Source organism: Mauremys mutica, chromosome 2 (assembly GCF_020497125.1).
Source record: "Mauremys mutica isolate MM-2020 ecotype Southern chromosome 2, ASM2049712v1, whole genome shotgun sequence".
Classification (NCBI taxonomy): Eukaryota; Metazoa; Chordata; order Testudines; family Geoemydidae; genus Mauremys; species Mauremys mutica.
In genome coordinates, this window is record NC_059073.1 from 90,447,011 (window position 1) to 90,468,324 (window position 21,314).

The 21,314-nt window shown below is 44.0% G+C and overlaps 1 protein-coding gene across 9 annotated transcripts in view; it reads left to right on the forward strand.

Moving 5' to 3' along the window:
• Positions 1 to 21,314, forward strand: part of PTPRM (protein tyrosine phosphatase receptor type M) — a 726,112-nt gene that overhangs the window by 663,132 nt on the left and 41,666 nt on the right. For all 9 annotated transcript variants that reach the window (XM_045005637.1, XM_045005638.1, XM_045005641.1 and 6 more), the window contains one exon: positions 18,040 to 18,137. In XM_045005637.1, coding sequence (XP_044861572.1) covers positions 18,040 to 18,137 — 98 coding nt within the window. The remainder of the gene's footprint in view (positions 1 to 18,039; positions 18,138 to 21,314) is intronic.

Genomic DNA, 21,314 nt, shown 5'->3' on the forward strand with positions numbered 1-21,314 from the left:
ATTCCTCAATCCAACAAATCATTTACTTCATACTCTCAAGCTAGATACTTGTGTGCAACATCTTCTTTACAAAATAAATTCCTTGTCTTTCAGAATCTTCTATTTGAGACTTGACCATTTGGAATATGTGAATGATCAGTAATTACGCAGAAGACAGTACTTATAATTGAGACAAATAGATTAGTAAGAGTCCAAAAAGGACTGAACATTTATTATATGAATAAGTAATGATTCTGCAGTTATACTAGCCAGGATAAATTTGCAAAGGGCAATCACCAGCCAAGGTCAGAAGCCGGAAACTTCCTTTCGTGGGCTAATTCAGCACAACTGGCCAGGTGTATTATGTACAAAGATTTTATGCCTTCACCTGCATCCAGCATTGCCCACTGTCAGAGAGAGCATCTCTGGATTAGCTAGACCACTGATATTGTTGGCTTTCGCTATGTTCCCACAGTATAGTGTTTCTGAGTAGTCAAAAGATATTACAAAGAACAGCAGTTTGTTCTTTGGAAAATCATATGACATTTCATTTTATTTTGTTGATACAGAACAAATAGAGCTGGTATTGTCTTGCCAAAAGTGCACAAGCAAAGGCTGGCCTTGGATCTAATAATATATCTAAGTGCAGCTATGTCTTGTATATGAACTGGATGGAAATATTAATGTGGGCCAGGGATAGCTAATACTGCCATAAATGGCTAGGGAGTTGGCATGTTGTGACTGCTACACATTGTACCAAACCTAGTTTGTTCACTCCAACCCTGTCCTCCATTCTGTTGCCTCTTATCATGTGCTTAGATTGTAAACTCTGTGGGACAGGAACACTCTTTTTATTTTAATGTGTATACAGTTCCTAGCACAACAGAGTCCCAATCCCTAACTGGAGCTTCTAGACACTACTGCAATACAAACACACATAAATAATTAGTGAAGAGAAATTTGTGATATTCCTGCATCTGTTTGTAAACTAGAGATGGGCAAAATGTAGGGAAAAATTTATCTATGCTTTATTAATTAATTAATTTACCCAGTTTTGTGAATTGGGTAAATATTTTTGTTTAAGGATTGTGAAATTTGTTGTATAAATTTTTCTGGAGATGTTATTCAGTCACTTCTATTCTAAACTGCCAGGGAATTCAGAGTAGCTGTTTAGTTAAGCTAAAGACCCATTCCAGGGTGAAGTGAAGACAGATGCACATGTTCCATGAACCACTGGTGCCACGGCTCATAGCTTCAGTACATTGTAGAAGGCATATTACGGGCTAAGTCCTTCCATGTTCTCATGGAGTTGGAGGAGAGGCAGAGGATTTAGAGAATCACTTCCCTAATTCTGTGTAAACTCTAGTACAGAATCCCTGTATAGACACAGAAGGAGCTAGTGCACTGGCCCGGGCCATGCCCCTTCTCCAAATAAGTTGCAGTTGGGGAGCCTTAGTTTCATTGAAAGTCAGTGGGCCTTAGGCTCCTAAATTACTTAAGCACTTTTGGAAATTTAACCCTGTGTCAATTAGACAACAAAGGGTTCTGGCTAGCTGGGTAGTAGTATGTAGGGCTTGGCTCCTGCTTGATAATCAGAAAAGTACTCTCCACGGTGCTTGGCTGGTGTGTAATCTTGGACTGGTCAGAAGGAGTTTTTTTCAAAGAGGGTACACCAGACGTATCTTGCTGCACAGTTTAGGGTATTTATGTTAGATATTAAAATTGCATTAAGAGTTTTCTTGAAACACCATGTTAACAAGATTTAGTAAAATCTGTTTCTTATTAACAGTCCATATAGGGTGTGCAAATCATGAAAAATTCAGCTTAAAATTAATAGTCAAAGTATAAATCCTAGTTAACTCATCTGAATCAGATCAACTGCTGTGGAATTATGATATTACTGTTTTTTTTAACATTATAAAATAGGAGCAGCATATCATTTTTAAATGTCAAAAAAAGAAACTGGGGACTAAATACAGTTAAAGTTATGAGAGAGTTTGATTTGTGATAGAACATATTTTAATGCCCAGTTTCAAACTAGAAGTAAATGAATCTGGAGAAAATCTGTTTGATTATGGTTTATGTCATGATGTTCTGGTAAAATCCTAATTCACAAAGCACAAACTAGTACCTATTAGAAAAGAAATAGAATCCATGAAGAAGGGAATATGTTTTCTAAGCACTTTTTCTGCAGGGGAAGGGAGGTCTGAAGAGATATTTCTCTAGTGTGAAGCTCTCTGAGGCAGAGACTGTGTCTTCTTTCCTGTTTATTCAGCACAGTCACATTGTGGATGGTATTGGAAACAAAAAATAATTAATAGCCATGTGTGCCTTCCACAAATTCAGCAATTAATAGGTAGCACTTTAGCTCTTAGTCATTACTTAAGGCCAAATTCTGCCACATCCTGTGTAAGTACAGTTGGACGAGACCATATGAATTACTATACCAGATGGTGTCAGCCCTATTTGAGGGCTTATGTGGGACTTAAGAGGTGCACAGGAATTTCACCCTTGGGGACTTCTTAGTTTCCTTAGTAAACTCTTGTGAGCTCTTTGAAAGTCCAGATTATATCAACCAATTTTTCTTTAGCCACTGATGTGCTGACATCCTTAAAAGAATTGTAGCAGATTGGAAAGATTGCCCTGTATGCAAGTTGATAACCATTGTGTGTAGCATGTTCTGCCCGGATGGGCCATCACAGTTTAATGATATCTCAGACTGAATAATTCTCCACTATGTGAGGAAGGGAAGGTACAACAGTCCCGGGACAGAAAATTTTCAACAGCAGTATCTATTGGTCCATGCCTGTGCTCAATGGCTCCTCATTCTGTGAACCAATGGCATAAGTGGTGATATAGACCAACTGTCTCTTCAAGTCGTCTTCTACTGCTCACAGTCTGGGACGGAATCTTCCTGTGCCCATATTCTCTACTGCTACTTGATGTTTACCTGAAATAATTGTGAATATTTAATTTTTAGATCGTTTGCTTATGTCTAGTTTAGTTAGAGTTATGTGGGGGGGGGGAGTTCCTTCCCCACCCTTTCTCTCCCTGATGCCAGAGCATTATGCCCGGGGTTCTGTGCTTCAAACCTTGTCTTGCCTGTCCCCTGGTCTTTCCGGTGAGCGACTCTCATGACACTTGCCTTTACTGTTTAGGAGAGGCACACATCCCATTTAAGTGTATGTTTGTTTCCCCTTCGCACCAGGCAGGCTCAGGAGTTCCAGCTCCGTCGATACCTTAGAGCTGGCCTGGGACCTGGAGTGGTTTCGTGGGCCCTCCCATTCTCCAAGTCATTGCCAAGGACCTCCAAGCAGTACTCCATCGGCACTGGCAAAATGCCTTGCCAAGCTGAATAACTCCACCAAGGGTGGAGCACAGCCAGGGTAAGGAGAAGTACTTGAGAGCAGAGATATCTGCTCATAATTCCTGAAAGAGGAGAGAGGCTTTTCCCCTTACTTCAGGTTTGAACAAGGCTCCATGCCCTACACAGGGTTTCACCTGGAGCTCATGGTGAAATCAGGCAGATACTGATGGTACTGGGAGCTTCTTCTCCATAACTGTCTCTGAGCAACGCAAAGATAGTAATGAGCGCATGCTCTCTACACCCGCACTATGCACTAAGACTTCATCATCGGTCCTGTCACCGAAGACACCAGTAAGCTCTCCTCCAGTAAAACCAAGGAATGCAGTTCTAGAGGATCTGATGATCTACTCAGCTCCAGAGTCCCTGATGCTGATAGACCAAGTGTTAGTATGAGATATCAAAATATCATTCATCCACCACTCCACAGTCCAGATCTGCAGCAGAGCTATGATATCAGGATGCTCTCCCTAGCTCAACTCTAGCAGCGCCACCCTCACACAGGTAATGCTAACAATCTCACCACTTGAGTGAGAACAGTTCTTGGAGGAGAATCAAGAGATGGACCTATTCCAGCAAGGGCCTCACCACAACAACCTAGCCCTGATAGGACTTCCAGGCTTCATAGAGACCCTTCCATACCCAGGATCCATATTCTCCCCTGAGGGATCACTGATACCCTTCATATGGTCCACCTACCTATGCTTACAACCCTGCATGATCACATTGGGGCACATTGGACACTTATCATTGGGTCTCAAATTCTGACCTCAATCTCCAATATTTAGAGAGGAAGCTCCTGGTTACAGACATCTGGGGTCCCTAAAGAGATACAAGCAACAATGCAAAGCCTCCCTTCGAAGGGAATACCCTCTTCAGTGAGAAAACAGTTGTGGCACTCTACTCGCTGAAAGATTCTTGTGCCAGCCTCTACTCATTGGGTGTATATATACCCCATCTTCATGGAGAGAACTCTCGAGACTACAATAACAGAGATACTAACTACCACCACAGCCATTGTTCCACTAATGATCCTACGAGCCACCAAGAAAGCACTTGTTGCAAGACTGCAACAAGGCAAGCTCTCTGCTCCATTACCATCTTCCCTTCAGACTCATCAGCCCTTTAGAAAGGCATTTTGGCAGATGGCCCACGAGCTTTCAACCAGTTCTTTTGGTAGCAACTTTCCCATCATTCAGCCATCACATAACCCATTTCCTTTCATGACAGATCTTAACGTCAGACAAATGGGTTTAAATGTTATTTCCACTGGCTATGCCATCGAGTTCCAGTCTATCCCACTTCTCAGACCCCTCTTTCCCTCTTCTGGGACTCCTCTTATTATTTTAAATCACAGATTTTGACATATTTTCTGAAAAGGTGTTTTGCTACGATACCAGTTGCTATATAAAATTGCAGCATGGTTCAGAGAAAATGTAGAACGTACTTATGGGATAATTATCCAATCAGATCATGGACATTAGTAATTCTGTAGTTTTGCATACAAATGGAGCCTCATGCTGTGGAACTGTCCTTACATTATTCTATTAGCAGTTGGAATGTTCCATTTTAAGATTGCATTAGGGAAAGACACTTTCCTGAATTTTTAATTATACAACTTTGAATCTGGTATTTTGTTGCTCCACTAATTATTTTTGTTGGTTTTATACTAAATTGTCAAAACACCTTGGACTGTACTTTTCCTATTTCTGATAGGCACTGTTTCCTTGTCAGTGCATTTGCAAAGGGAACTATTCATCTTTGCTGTGGAGTGTTGAAATCAGAACTGTTCATTAGAAACACTATAGAGTGTATTGAATTTACCAGTGGGGATCATATACCTTTAAAGAAAGAGGGCCAAAGTGTGAGTCCCCGAATGCATATGTGCTAGACACTAGTAATAGTGCAAGGGACTGTTACTCTCTAGTGTGTCCATGCAGTAGGCAACCACAGTACTTCAGCTGGTTTTCCTTAAGTGGAAGAGGGAATGCAGCTATTGCTGCACACCCAAAGCAGAAGGGCCAAGGATACGGTCTGAGTCATCTCATGCCCCATGTACCTGATATCGCATGGAGGCCAGCACTGGGTGTGAGTAGGTTCATTGAATTTCTTTTAAAGATTTAGTTTGTGCTGCTACTGAGCTGTGAGTCACCCTTCTGGCTTCTGCCCAATCAGGCCCAATGCCTCTGGCAACATGTGATAATAGCAACTAAGTCCCATGTTCTGCCCCCGGGGAGCCGTCAGAGCTAAATGATATTTTCTTAATCTCAGCACACTTCCAGCACTAATATCCATAATTAAATTCTGTTAACGTGGGCACCAAATGTTATGAACCTGCTGTTGTGTTAGAGGCAAATGTTATAGACGTTAACAGGAACATATTTTAAGTACATCAGAAGCAGGAAGACTGCCAAACAGTCAGCAGAGCCACTGGATGATTGAGATGCTAAAGGAGCACTCAAGGAAGACAAGGTCATTGAGGAGAAGCTAAATGAATTCTTTGCATTGGTCTTCACTGCAGAGGCTGTGAGGGAGATTCCCACACCCAAGCCATTCTTTTAGGTGACAGATCTTAGGAACTGTGCCAGATTGGGGTGTCAGTAGAGGAAGGTTTGGAGCAAATTGATAAACAGTAGTAAGTCACAAGGATCAGATGGTATTCACCCAAGATTTCTGAAGGAGCTCAAATAAGAAATTGCAGAACTACTAACTGTGGTGTGTAACCTATCACTTAAATCAATCTCTGTACCAGGTGACTGGTGGATAGTTAATCTGATGCCGATTTTTAAAAAAGGCTCCAGAGGCGATCCTGGCAATTACAGGCCGGGAAGCCTAAATTCAGTACAAGGCAAATTGGTTGAAACTATAGTAAAGAACAGAATTATCAGACACATAGATGAACATGATATATTGGGGAAAAGTCAACACATCTTTTATAAAGAGAAATTATGCCTCCCTAATCTATTAGAATTCCTTGAGGGTATCAACAAACGTAACGTATGGACAAGGGTGATCCAGTGGCTATAGTGTAACTTGGACTTTCAAAAAGGTTTTGACAAGGTTCTTCATCAAAGACTCTTAAGCAGAGTATCTATTGGGTTTCTGGGAAACTGGGCGGGCGGAAGCCCGCCCAATGATAAAGGATCCCCCCCCCAGCCTAAGGGGAGGATCTACAGGACCTCAGAAACCCACTAATTTCGGGGGACAACTAATAAAAGAACAGGGATGGGAGTGCGGAGTAAGGAATCATGGGATAAGACGGAATGTCTTAGATCAATATCTGGTTAAAAGATAGGAAACAAAGGGTAGGAATAAACATTCAGTTTTCAGAAGAGAGAGAGAGAAATAGAATGGTGCCCCAAGGATCTGTAGTGGGACCAGTACTGTTTAGCAAATTAATAAATAATCTGGAAAAAGAAGATAACAGTGAAGTGGCAAAGTTTGCAGATGATACAAAATAGCCCAAAATAGTTAAGTCCAAAGCAGACTGTGAAGAGTCACAAATCTGGGTGACTGGGCAATAAAGTGGCAGATGAAATTCAGTGTTGATAAATGCAAAGTAATGCACATTGGAAAACGTACTCCCAACTACACATACAAAATGGTGGGGTCTAAATTAACTTTTACCACTCAAAAACGAGATCTTGGAGTCCTCATGGATAGTTCTCTGAAAACATCTGCTCAGAGTATAGCAGCAGTCAAAAAAGCTAACAGAATGTTAGGAATCATTAGGAAAGGGATAGATAGTAAGACAGAAAATATCCTAATGCCACTATATAAATCTATGGTACGGACACAGCTTGAATACTGTGTGCAGTTCTTGTCATCCCATCTTTTATATATATATTTGAATTGGGAAAAGTACAGAGAAAGGCAACAAAAATGATTAGGGGTATGGAACAGCTTCCAGAAAGGAGAGATTAAAAAGACTGGAACTGTTCAGCTTGGAAAAGAGATGATTGCGGTAAGATATAATAGAGTCTATAAAATCATGAATAGTTTGGAGCAAGTGAATAAGGAAATGTTATTTACTCTTTCAGATAACACATGAACCAGGGATCACCCAATGAAATTAGTAGGCAGCTGGTTTTAAACAAAGATAAGGAAGTACTTCTTCACACACTGCAAGTCAACTTGTGGAACTCATTGCCAGAGGATGTTTTGAAGGCCAAATGTATAACTGGATAAAAAAAAAGAATTAGATAAGTTCATGTAGGATAGGTCGATCGGTGGCTATTAGCCAAATGTCTAGTGACAAAATCCATGCTCTGGGTGTCCTTAAACATCTGACTGCTAGAAACTGGGACTGCACGATGGGATGGATCACTCGATAAATTGCCCTGTTCTGTTCACTCCCTCTGAAGCATCTGGCACCAACCATCCACCACTGTCAGAAGGCAGTGTACTGGGCTAGATGCAGGGCCGCCCAGAGGATTCCGGGGGCCCAGGGTCGGCGGCGGGGGGCCCCTTCCATTCCGGGACCCGCCGCCGAAGTGCCCCGAAGACCCGCGGCGGGAGCCCCCCGCCGCCGAATTACCGCCAAAGCGGGACCCGCCACTGAAGTGCAGCCTGGTCTTCGGCGGTAATTCGGCGGAGGGTCCCGGAACGGAAGGGGCCCCCCGCCGCCGAAGACCGGGCTGCGCTTCGGCGGCGGGTCCCACTTCCCCCCGGCCCCGGCCCCAGCCTCTTACCCCTGGCTCCCTCCTCGCCCGGAGTCTCAGCGCCTCGCCGGAACAGCCGCAGCGTGTGGCCGGTGGGGCCTGAGCTCCGTCCCGCTCCGAGCCGCGTGGTGAGGGGGCGGGGCTGGGAGCTCCACGCCGAGTGGAGGGAGCGGAGCTCAGCCCTGCCCCCTGACCACGCGGCTCTGAGCGGGGCGGGGCTCAGGGGCCCCGGCGGAGACTCGGCGCTTGATGCGCTGAGGCTCCAGGAGAGGGGCGGAGGCGGGAGCCTTCGCTGTTCTCTTGGGGGCCCCTGCGGAGCCCGGGGCCCGGGGCAAATTGCCCCCTTTGCCCCCCCCTCTGGGCGGCCCTGGCTAGATGGACCATTGGTCTGCCCCAGTATGGCCATTCCTATGTTCTTGTTATTTATACTGTATCTTTAAATTTCTTGTCTAGAAAATGAAAAGCCACTAATATGAAATTACAAGCCCCAGTATGAATAGAAGCTGGGGAAATTTCTGGTTCAGCTCAAAACTTTTATTTTTTTAAGTGGAGAATCCAGCTGCCCCTTTTCTTTGTACCAAAATCCCAGACCCAAATCCTGTGAACTGTGTGGGGAACTAAAATTCTAGATGCAAACATTCCATTTTAGAGCACTCTTTACTAGAAACACAATACTTGACAATCCCAAATCATTGCAGTTGTACTCATGTCTCAGTAGTAGGCTTTAGGTAAGGCTTGTGAGCAGAGATGAAAGTAAGCCGGTACGCCCCGGTACAGCGTACCGGCGCAGATCAGCTTCCCCTGGCGGCAGTTTAAAGGGCCTGGGGCTCCTGATGCACACTGGCTCCATTTGCTTTTTATATCCATACAGTTTGATACCAGTTTACTTTTTGCTTCTCATTTCTTTCTGAACTTCAATATTTCACATTCCAGGTAAGTTTCTCTCTTAAATTGTTCGCCTGACTCAGTGAAAAATATCAGGTGTAGGAATTGGATCCTATAATACCAAGCATAACAGAAGAAAGATGTAGAAAGTCTCTGTCTACAGTATATCAGTTGTTAGTGTTTAAACTTTTTTTTAAAGCTCCATGATTGTTCACCTCGTACTATGTGTTTATCCTTTGGGGCCTGTCGCTACTACTGGTAATACAGCGAATGGTAATTTGTCATGAAATTGCTTATATCTTTCAGTTTTCTTCACTACTTCATTTAAATGTTTATTTATATTCTTACTTTCCTTTGCTTTGCACCTTCTGGTTGCATCAAGCAAGAGCTCAGTTGCTGATTTTGTTCACATTAGAGATCTTTGATACCAACTACAATATTATGTAGCAAATGTAATGTGCCAAAGGCTTAATGTTTTAGAAATATTGTACCTTCCCTTCAGAACTTTTACGACCACAAGGGGGCAACTGCTGCCAAATAACCTTATTGCCTATTGTGCAAACATCTAAACTTGATGCTGATAACAATTGTAGTGTCTCTCTCTTTCTCTCTCTCCCCCTCCCCTCCATCATGAGTCTCTGGAATAAAATTGTGCAGCATAAATTTATTTATGACAATAAATTCTACACCCCTACCTGGCCTCTAATGCTTTTCAGTTCTGTCTGGCGACAGGTAACAGAGTAATAATTTATTCAGGTGTCAGAAAATAATTTTAAAAATGTCAAGAAGAAAAGAAAAATAGGGTAGGAAAGAATTACTTTCAAAGACTTTTAACTAGGTATTCCCTCCCTCCTCCCTTCCCCCCCCCGTCCACTCCCCCCCCCCCCCCCCCCGCTCCCCAGCAATGTCCGGAATCTGAAACAACTTTGGAGGCTTGGAGGCTGGTTGGGTGGATGGATGTAACAGGAAAACACTTATACGAATAAGCTGACTCCATTCCCCCACCTCCTCTTACTATGGCAGACAAGATGGAGAAGAGCACACCTGACATTGCAGAACATGACATTTCTTGCATCACTCATTCCAAGAAGAACGTGAGGCAAAAGTAAGCTGAAGAAGAGTGAATGAGGAAAACAAAGACAATGAATTATGTTTGAAGGAAAGATTGACCCTGTTCAGTTCCTTCTGAAGCCGTAGTTGTTGTCATTAGGATTCTTGTTCTCATGAAAACTTTTTTCAGCCTCATTTCTTTCATGATCTTTATTTCCCTCCTCCTTAAGAACAGAAAATGAAAAAATTTCAAGACGTAACCTGTGCTTAGGATCTGTTTCTTGGCTTGATTTGTGAGTTCAATACCTGAAATACAGAAGTCTTGAAACTCACAAGGAAAACTCTGGTTATTGAGAAAAAGATTCAAGTCGAGTACAAATAGTTGCAAAATATCCCAGAACTGTCAATGAGCCACTCTTCTAGACTATAGCCCAACTTCCCACTGCCACAGATGGTCCTGTAGAAAGGAAAAAAATATTCTAAAAATACTCTGTCTCTTCCTGCGTCACCACTTCGGTTACTCAGGGATGGTGGCTTCACAGAACAGGAAGAAGACAGGTTGATTAGACAGAGGATCTGTAACCCCAAACCCCACAGATGCAGTGAGAAGGTAAACCACTGCATGATCTTGAGGCATCCCATTCTCTTACAACAACAGCGTGGACAGCTGCTTTGCTGTGCTTCCATTTACTCCCTCACTTCTAGAGCTGGTTGACAATCGGAATTTCTGTCCCATAGGAAATTTGGATATTCTGACATTTGTTTTTTGTCCTGACTTGATACTGCCAAGAATGACCTTGAGCAAATCACTGCAGACTACGTGGCTCTGGGAAGAAGGATAAAGGAGTTTGAGGCACAAGTGGTGTTCTCGTCCATCCTCCCTGTGCAAGGAAAAGGCCTGGGTAGAGACCATCGAATCCTGGAAGTCAACGAATGGCTACGCAGGTGGTGTCGGAGAGAAGGCCTTGGATTCTTTGACCATGGGATGGTGTTCCAAGAAGGAGGACTGGTAGGCAGAGACGGGCTCCACCTAACGAAGAGAGGGAAGAGCATCTTTGGAAGCAGGCTGACTAACCTAGTGAGGAGGGCTTTAAACTAGGTTCACTGGGGGAAGGAAACCAAAGCCCTGAGGTAAGTGGGGAAATGGGATACTGGGAAGAAGCACAAGCAGGAGAGCGCAAGAGGAAAGGACTCCTGTCTCAGACCGAGAAAGCAGGATGATCAGCGAGTTATCTTAAGTGCCGATACACAAATGCAAGAAGCCTGGGAAACGAGCAGGGAGAACTGGAAGTCCTGGCACAGTCAAGGAACTATGATGTGATTGGAGTAACAGAGACTTGGTGGGATAACTCACATGACTGGAGTACTGTCATGGATGGATATAAACTGTTCAGGAGGGACAGGCAGGGCAGAAAAGGTGGGGGAGTTGCATTGTATGTAAGAGAGCAGTATGACTGCTCAGAGCTCTGGTATTGAAACTGCAGAAAAACCTGAGAGTCTCTGGATTAAGTTTAGAAGTGTGAGCAACAAGGGTGATGTCGTGGTGGGAGTCTGCTATAGACCACCAGACCAGGCGGATGAGGTGGACGAGGCTTTCTTCCGGCAACTAACAGAAGTTACTAGATCACAGGCCCTGATTCTCATGGGAGACTTTAATCACCCTGATATCTGCTGGGAGAGCAATACAGCGGTGCACAGACAGACAATCCAGGAAGTTTTTGGAAAGTATAGGGGACAATTTTCTGGTGCAAGTGCTGGAGGAACCAACTAGGGACAGAGCTCTTCTTGACCTGCTGCTCACAAACCGGGAAGAATTAGTAGGGGAAGCAAAAGTGGATGGGAACCTGGGAGGCCATGACCATGAGATGGTCGAGTTCAGGATCCTGACACAAGGAAGAAAAGAGAGCAGCAGAAATCGGACCCTGGACTTCAGAAAAGCAGGCTTTGACTCCCTCAGGGAACTGATGGGCAGGATCCCCTGAGAGAATAACATGAGGGGGAAAGGAGTCCAGGAGAGCTGGCTGTATTTTAAAGACTCCTTATTGAGGTTGCAGGAACAAACCATCCTGATGTATAGAAAGAATAGTAAATATGGCAGGCAATGAGCTTAGTTTAACAGTGAAATCCTTGCTGATCTTAAACACAGAAAAGAAGCTTACAAGAAATGGAAGATTGGACAAATGACCAGGGAGGAGTATAAAAATATTGCTCAGGCATGCAGGAGTGAAATCAGGAAGGCCAAATCACACTTGGAGTTGCAGCTAGCAAGAGATGTTAAAAGTAACAAGAAGGGTTTCTTCAGGTATGTTAGCAACAAGAAGAATGTCAAGGGAAGTGTGGGCCCCTTACTGAATGAGGGAGGCAACCTAGTGACTGAGGATGTGGAAAAAGCTAATGTACTCAATGCTTTTTTTGCCTCTGACTTCACGAACAAGGTCAGTTCCCAGACTGCTGCACTGGGCAGCACAGCATGGGAGGAGGTGACCAGCCCTCTGTGGAGAAAGAAGTGGTTCAGGACTATTTAGAAAAGCTGGATGAGCACAAATCCATGGGGCCGGATGCGCTGCATCCGAGGGTGCTAAAGAAGTTAGCGGATGTGATTGCAGAGCCATTGGCCATTATCTTTGAAAACTCATGGCGATCGGGGGAGGTCCCAGATGACTGGAAAAAGGCTAATGTAGCACCCATTTTTTAAAAAGGAAAGGAGGAAGATCCGGGGAACTACAGGCCAGTCAGCCTCACTTCAGTACCTGGAAAAATCATGGAGCAGGTCCTCAAGGAATCAATTCTGAAGCACTTAGAGGAGAGGAAAGTGATCAGGAACAGTCAGCATGGATTCACCAATGGCAAGTCATGCCCGACTAACCTAATTGCCTTCTATGAGGGGATAACTGCCTCTGTGGATGAGCGGAAAGCAGTGGATGTGTTATTCCTTGACTTTAGCAAAGCGTTTGATTTTGTCTCCCACAGTATTCTTGCTGGCAAGTTAAAGAAGTATGGACTGGATGAATGGACTATAAGGTGGATAGAAAGCTGGCTAGCTCGTCGGGCTCAGTGGGTAGTGATCAATGGCTCCATGTCTAATTGGCAGCTGGTATCAAGCGGAGTTCCCCAAGGGTCGGTCCTTTGGCCGGTTTTGTTCAATATCTTCATTAATGATCTGGAGAATGGCATGGACTGCACTCTCAGCAAGTTTGCAGATGACACTAAACTGGGAGGAGTGGTAGATAGGCTGGAGGGTAAGGATAGGGTACAGAGGTACCTAGACAAATTAGAGGATTGGGCCAAAAGAAACCTGATGAGGTTCAACAAGGACAAGTGCAGAGTCCTGCACTTAGGACGGAAGAATCCCATGCACTGTTACAGACTAGGGACCGAATGGCTAGGCAGCAGTGCTGCAGAAAAGGATCTAGGGGTTACAGTGGACGAGAAGCTGGATATGAGTCGACAATGTGCCCTTGTTGCCAAGAAGACTAATGGCATTTTGGGCTGTATAAGCGGGGCATTTCCAGCAGATCGAGGGACGTGATCATTCCCCTCTATTTGACATTGGTAAGGCCTCATCTGGAGTTCTGTGTCCAGTTTTGGGCCCCACACTACAAGAAGGATGTGGAAAAATTAGAAAGAGTCCAGTGGAGGGCAACAAAAATGATTAGGGGGCTGGAGCACGTGACTTATGAGGAGAGTCTAGGGGAACTGGGATTGTTTAGTCTGCAGAGGAGAAGAACGATGGGGGATTTGATAGCTGCTTTCAACTACCTGAAGGGCCTTGGGTCAGCACAATTTGTGTGTAGACAGAAGTGTGAGTTAGGCTTGAGCCTGAGTTTGAATCCTGGACTTACATAGCAGCCTAGACGTGCCCTGCAATGTATATATCCATTTTAAAAATTAGCAGAAAGATGGAAAGGTTAAGTGACACACTGAAGGCATAGAGACAGCTGCTGTCAGGGGGCAGGGGAGTGGAAGGGCAGAGGGACAGAAAGAGGAGTTGGAGGAGGTACTGAGACTTAGGGGGAGTGGAGCTGAGTCCAGGCTCGGAAGGAGAGTTCCTACCTGCTCCTGGGCCCATTCCAGCCCCTCTGGCTTCCTGCTCACTGTTCCCATCCCAATTCTGGGCCCAGCAGGAACCACTCAAGACCCTCTGGGCCCCGCTCTTGCCTCCACCTTCCTCCAGGCATACACAAATTTACATGAGGGTGAGTCCCCACAACATTGTCATTGCAGGAGCTCTAGCCCCTATGTCCTTTCCCACCCCTGGATCTGCCACCACTGGTTGGTGTCAGGTCAGGATTAAAGCTCACACATTCTTGGACCCTTATCCTATACTCAAACAACTAGACCTTGCCTCTAACAATGAATTACAAGTCTCCCAGCTAAGATGTTGGATATATCCCTTGGAAGAAGGGGTAAAAAAATGACGTGAACAGTAGATGAATTAAAGATATTTGGAACTAGGGCTAGATTTGTTTTGTATCATGTCACAATGTGCTTCATGTTATGGAGGCACCCTAGCAGGATTCCATAATTAAAACTGCATTGCATTTTCCTTTGGAGTGGGGATTATGTCTGCTAAATAAATAGGAATTCTAATGAATAGGGAAAAGAAACCAAAAGCTGGCTGGCTCGGTGGCTCGCCTCAGTTACACTAAGGTCATAGGCACTAATTTCATTGGGCTCAGTCCTCAAGTGTATTGAATTCATGTTGGCATATCTGACAGAAATGAGGGGGGCAAAAGCTGCTCTGAGTTACCTTTATGCCTCCTCCGATCCTGAGCTTGGGGTGGAGAGACTGAATTAGCCCATGACATATATTACAGTAACCACAGGGCTGCTCTAATTTACACTCATTGAAACAATTCCCTAGGGGGCCATTCCACCGGGTGGGGATTGGCAAAGCACATCACTTACCAGTCCAACCCCCACCCTGGTCCCTTGGATATTCTTAGTTGCCCCATTAGAGAAGCTGCAAGGTCACTTTCCACCTCTCCAGCAATACAAAGCAATTTAATGGAGCCTGGGATCGGTCCTATTATGTTCTGACTTTTTTTTGTCTAAAAAGCTATACTGAATCTTACATTACATAAAAATACAAAAATAAAACAAACCAAAACTTCACCCATCATGTACATGATCAATGGAACATAAGAAAATGGAGCACTGATCAATCTTGAATAATATATACAGGATCCTTATGAGGTGAGATATTCAGCTTCAGGATTCCAAATGCTGAGGAATAATTTCAACTTGTCATGTTTGAGAACACCGTGTTTCTTGAAAGTATCAGATGTTCTGCATTTTAAATTAAAAAATGGACTTGAGTTTTTAAGTCACACCATCAGCTTGGAATCTAGCACAGTTCAAAAACTGAAGTAGAAGTAAATAAATTCAGGTGCTACACCTGCCTCAAGACTTTTGTGCTCTTACAATCACATTTTCCGATTATTTTAAATGCCCTTTTCTCCTGTAATGTTATGCGAAACACCTACACAAGTAAAGGGAAAACTGACTGCCCCTAGGGAAAACAGTGAAACTGACTATACACAAAGTGCTGCCAAATGCACAAAGCAGAGAAGTAGGAAACATTTTTTAAAATAATCTCTGTGTATTAAAGAAAATAATTATAGTGCTTTTAAATGTCACATGTAAAATTAAATTTTAAAAACATTTTGCAGAGAAGTGTGGTTTTTAAGTTGACACCGTCTTTGTAAAACATTACACTCTAGCTCAGGGGTGGGCAAACTTTTTGGCCCGAGGGCCACATCTTGGTATGAAAATGGTATGGTGGGCCATGAATGCTCACGAAATTGGGGTTGGGTGCAGGAGGTGGTGCAGGCTCTGGGGTAGGGCCAGAAATGAGGAGTTCAGGGTGTGGGAGAGGGCTCTGGGCTGGGACAGGTGGTTGGGGGGTGTGGGGGGGAGGGAAAAGGCTCCAGCTGGAGGTGCAGGCTCTGGGGTGAGTCTGGGGATGAGTGATTTGGGGTGTAGGAGGGTGCTTCAGGCTGGAACCAAGGGGTTCAGAGGGCAGGAGGGGGCTCCAGGCTGGGGCAGGGGGTTGGGGTTCGGGAGAGGGTCAGGGATGCAAGCTCCAGGTGGCGCTGACCTGAAGCTGCTCCTGGAACCGGCAGCATGTCCCTCACCGGCTCCTATGCAGAGGCGTGACCAGGTGGCTCTGTTCGCTGCCCAGTCCGCAGGCACCGCCCCTGCAGCTCCCATTAGCCGCAGTTCCCAGCCAATGGGAGCTGCGGGGGTGGCGCTTGGGGTGGGGGCAGTACGCGCAGCCCCCAGCTGCCCCTAAGCATAGGAGCCATAGAGGAGACATGCTGCTGCTCCAAGAGCCTTGGCATGCACGCGCAGAGCGGCCTTGGATCCCGTTCCCCATTTGGAGCGCAGGAGCAGGGCAAGCCCCAGACCCTGCTCCCTAGTTTGAGGGCCAGTTTAAACCATCTGGAGGGCTGGATGTGGCCCCCAGGCCGTAGTTTGCCCACCCCTGCTGTAGTTAGTCCATTGAGGTATGATTACGTGGTATTTCAATTGCTGTAAAATTATTATTATTTTATAAATATAATGTTTCAATCAGGACTGGTGCAAGGAAGTTTCATGCCCTAGGCGAAACTTCCACTTTGCACCCCCCCCCTTCCAGCCCTGCGGCAGCTCCACACCCCCCGCCACCCTGAGGCGCCCCCACCCCCGCAGCAGCTCCCCCCCTGCCCTGAGGCTCCCCTCCCCCTGGGAGCCGTGCAGCACCTCCCCACCCCAGCTCACCTCTGCTCCACGTCCTCCCCGAGCACGCTGCCCCGCTCTAATTCTCCTCCCAGGCTTGCGGCACCAAACAGCTGATTGGCGCTGCAAGCCGGGGAGGCAGGAGAAGTGGAGCAGCGACCGCACGCTCGGGGAGGAACCGCTGTAAAAAAAAATTGGGGGCACCGCTTTTTGGCGCCTCCAAATCTTGGCGCCCTAGGCAACCACCTAGTTCGCCTTAATGGTAGCACCGGCCCTGCTTCCAATTCTGAGTGTAGGAATGACAACACTTTCCAAAGAAGCTTCACACTGTCAAAACTTATCAACTGGACACAACCCTTTAATTTAATTGAAAATTAAATAAATAAATCAAGGGCTTTATTAATGCTTCAAGCATGTAGGTCTCTCGTTTTTGGAGAGGGAGGTGGATAAATTTGTCTATTTGTGTCTTAATGAATAGAGTAATAGCACTCTCCTGAATAAGCAACTAATTGCTTACTGCAGTATAGAGGTTCAGTAGATGATTCACTGTGAATGCCAGGTTTTTAGTAATTGGCATTATTTTATAACTGTTTATTCTCTTTGCCTTGAAGTGGTTTCAGATCCAAAAGTTGGCATGAATACCATGTGTAACAGAAAAGTTGTAGAAGTAAATGAAACTAGTGACGTGGGCGTTCTAGCAATTTTACATTTCTGTCATTACTATTTACAATACTGTACTACAATGGATTGACTCTCCACTTTTAGCACAATGCTCCAGGACCTGAGCATGCAGGGTTTTGAATTTTAAAGCACACTGATTTTTCAAGGTCATTCCTCAGAATAAATGTGGCAGAATAGACTATTGTCATGTCATGCCAGGGATCTTTACCATTTCCCCCACTATTTTAAAAATGATATACTGCAACTCAAAAAAACCTATAACCTCTGCTTTACTTCAGAAAGTACAATTTAGGTGTTGGACTAATTTGATAGTGAACACTAAGAAAAATATTTGAAACTAGAAAAGGCCATATAGTCCATTGAGACTCATTTTATTTCATATATACTTCCCCCAGAATATCATCAAATTGTTACCAGAAAGAGTAATGTTATCCGTTTGTCTAATGCCACTTCTGGGTATTATGGTGATAAATATCTAAATGTTGGAGAACTAGCTTTCTTTCACAGCACTATTTCGGGGGGGCGGGGGAAATAACTTAAATGCTGGTGGGCTGGATAGTGAGAGAAATTCAATCCTAAATGAAAAATATGACAATACTGATATGTACAGATAAAAACAGTCTTTCAAAATTCTCTGGAGATAAGCTTCCAATCCCAAGACTTTCAGAAAATAACCTTTCCTTTGATATACTATTTCAGGACCAATGCAGGAGACAATATATGACTTCTGGAGAATGGTGTGGCATGAGAACACAGCCAGCATAGTCATGGTAACAAATCTAGTGGAAGTAGGAAGGGTAAGTAATTTTTGCACTAAAAATGATGAAAGACTTTTGAGATGTTTACTTTTGGATATTAAATAACACCCACAAGATGCCTGTACACAGACTATAACACATAAAATATTTACCGCTTCTTCTTCTAAAAGGTGTATTGTTAATTTTTTTTAAATGGCTTGAAGGCTTGGCTTTGATAATATTTGATAACATTTGGCCAACAGAGGCAAAGTATTATAACTTTATGTGCATCTAATTATTAATACTTACAATAAGCATCAAGGAAACCCTTCTGAGGCAACTTACATAGTCTTCTTTCAGATTAATTCTGGAACTGATTGTTCAGACAAGAGATTAAACTCTGAGACTGCACATGTTGCACAGAGCTGTGCTGTGATACATTAGATAAAATCCATCGTGTTTTTATTCCCCTGTCCCTTCCCCGCCCCCGTAAAAAATGACTCGCCCTCTTAACCAGGAACTTAATCAAATTGCATGTCCAGGTCATAATCCTGTGCTTACTTGAGCTTCTAGGAGTGGCTCAGCATAGATATGACTTAAATTTGCTTGGATGCGGGAATAAGAAGAAGATGCTGTTTTACCCTGTGCACTGTAAATGGAACAATTAGCCTAACTCACAAGTGCACTGAAATCAGAAAATAGAATCAGTGTGCTGACCAGGAGGTTTTATTCAGGAATTGATTTATAAAGAAAAAAGTGGAGTTAGCCACTTGATACTTCACCTTTTTCCATACAGATTGCTTCTGAAGAAGGTCTCCTGGTAGAGTGTCCTGGTAGAGTGTCCAGAAAGTTCGATCGAATAGGGGACCGGACAGTGTTCGGTCAAGTCTACTGACCAGACTCCCAAAGTCCAGTTACTGCAGGCGGGGGAGGTGGGGAAGCACCAGGTCATCACCTGTGCCAGCCCCTATGCAGACGTGGCTGCCTCCTACCTATGTTGGGTGGCTGTAGCACCCAGCTGCAGCTCCGCAGGCGAGTCCCTTCTGACCCAGCTGTAGGGGGAAGAGGAACAAATGGGCGGGGGAGGTAGGAGTGGGGTCTAGGGGGAAAAGGAGGGGCCTCAGGGGAAGAGGTGGGATGGGGGGATACTCCTGCTGGAGTTTCCAACTTTTAAATATTACAATGTTGGCAACCCTATCTCCTGGTCATGTCTTTGTTGCTAATATGATTTTCAGCAGGTATTCAAAAGAGCCACTCTCTTTTTAAAACACACCAGTAATGGACCATTTTATTTTACTACTGGGTCTCTGCGCTAGCATCAAATCTTAGCTAGGATTTTCTAAGGGAAATTCAATAAGAGTAGGGCACCTAACTCTCCTATATCTCATTGAAAATCCTGGCTGAAATCAGCAGAAACATTGGCTACTCTAAGTCCAGCATTTTCATTAACTGCTGAAGTATGGGGAAACAGTACATACATTCTGCTGTGAGCCAAAATGGTTTTGATGCATGTTTTTAATTTCTTGGTAATGGGGTGGTTGACATTTTCTGCTGAAAAATGTTTGTATTATAGGGAGATCAATTTTTAGGTATTATGCATCAGATCGTCAGATCTAGCTTTTTGTTTGCAAGTTCAGTTTTACATTCTCAGTTTATTGTACCTGTATTTTGAGTCTATGGTTAATTGTTAGTTTAAATCCTACCATTTAGACATCTCGGTGTCTCAGACTGCCCACAAATCAAGTACCAGTACTGTACTTAGACATCAAAATGATAGGATTTGTGACTGCAATTAACACCAGCTACAAAAACACAGGTACCATTAATTGCAGAGGCAAAAAGAAAGACTAGGTTGAGGCCACTTTAAAAATCCAGTCCTGTGAATCAAATATAGGCTTAAACAATGTGACAGCCACACTTACATTCAAACCAAAATGAAAGAAATATATTTGTAATAATAGTACACTCTTAAGTATACTTAATTTGTTGGAGCTTTATCTAGAAATCCATCAAGAAGTGATATTTCCCTCACCTTAGGGCTTGTCTACATGAGGACACCCAGAAAATTAATCCGAATTAACTAAAGTTGTGAATTTGAAGTAGATTAAACTGCATTAAACCCTGTATGTACACTGTTAATTCAGAAGTTAGATGGCCTTAACTTGGTTTAGTTTAATTCACTTTGGAAGTCAATTAAACTAAACTGAATTAAGGCCCCTTCATTTCTGAACAAGGGCATTCACAGAGGGGATTAATGCAGTTAACTAACCCACTTCAAATTCACTCCTTTAGTTAATTTGTATTAACTTTCCTGGATGACCCCATGTAGACAAGCCGTTAGAGGCAAAAACAGTTTATCAGATGAAACAGTATATTGTTATCTTAGAATCAACTTTCTGCAGCATAAACTCAAGAGGACTGTCAGGTTTCACCCAGAGGAGAGAGTGAAGATCTTGGTCATAATCCTTCAGCCCTCAACAACAGTCCTTACTAACTCAACACATCCCCTCAACAACTTCTACTGTCAGGGGCCCCATTGTGCTTCTGCACAGGTAAAAGCAGAAATCCCAAAGGCAGGCAGGCAGGCTGCAGTGCCACCATGCATCCTACGTCATGTGAATCCCAGAGGGCCCACGGTACAACAGTCCAGCTGGGATACAAAGTTGCGGCTTGCCGAGATATAGATCCACTCGATAAGGGAGCAGTGATACTAGTTTTTAAAAAGGAATGAAAACTGTATTTTAAGAACAGTGAGATTATGACACGCAAAGAAATGCAGTTAATCGCCCCGGGCTTTGCCCTATAAGTGAGCACATTCCTAAAATGGGGCTGTCATCCCCAAGGAGTTACATTACAAACATGCCATCTGTCTCTCAATACCAAGCACAAAGGGCTGTGCTACCTTGATTATTAATGATTTTAATGGGACTCTGTCCTTGAATTGTTGTCATCATTTTCCGTTTTGACAAAAGGGCAGCTTCCTGCAGGGCAAACCCAGTAACCTTTCCTGACTCTGAAGTTTTACTTTTTTGTTGCGGTTGCGAGTATTAGATTTACAGATTTGTTTACAGACCACTTGTTCTATTTAAGTTGAAAAGCAAGGGAAAGTACCTTATTTTTAAGGAAAGAAGAACACCTATTTAATATGTTCCTCACATAAATGTGCGTCCTTCATGAATTAATCATTAAGAGGGTGTATGTGTATTTGTTTACCAAGACTGGCTGGATGGTCATTAA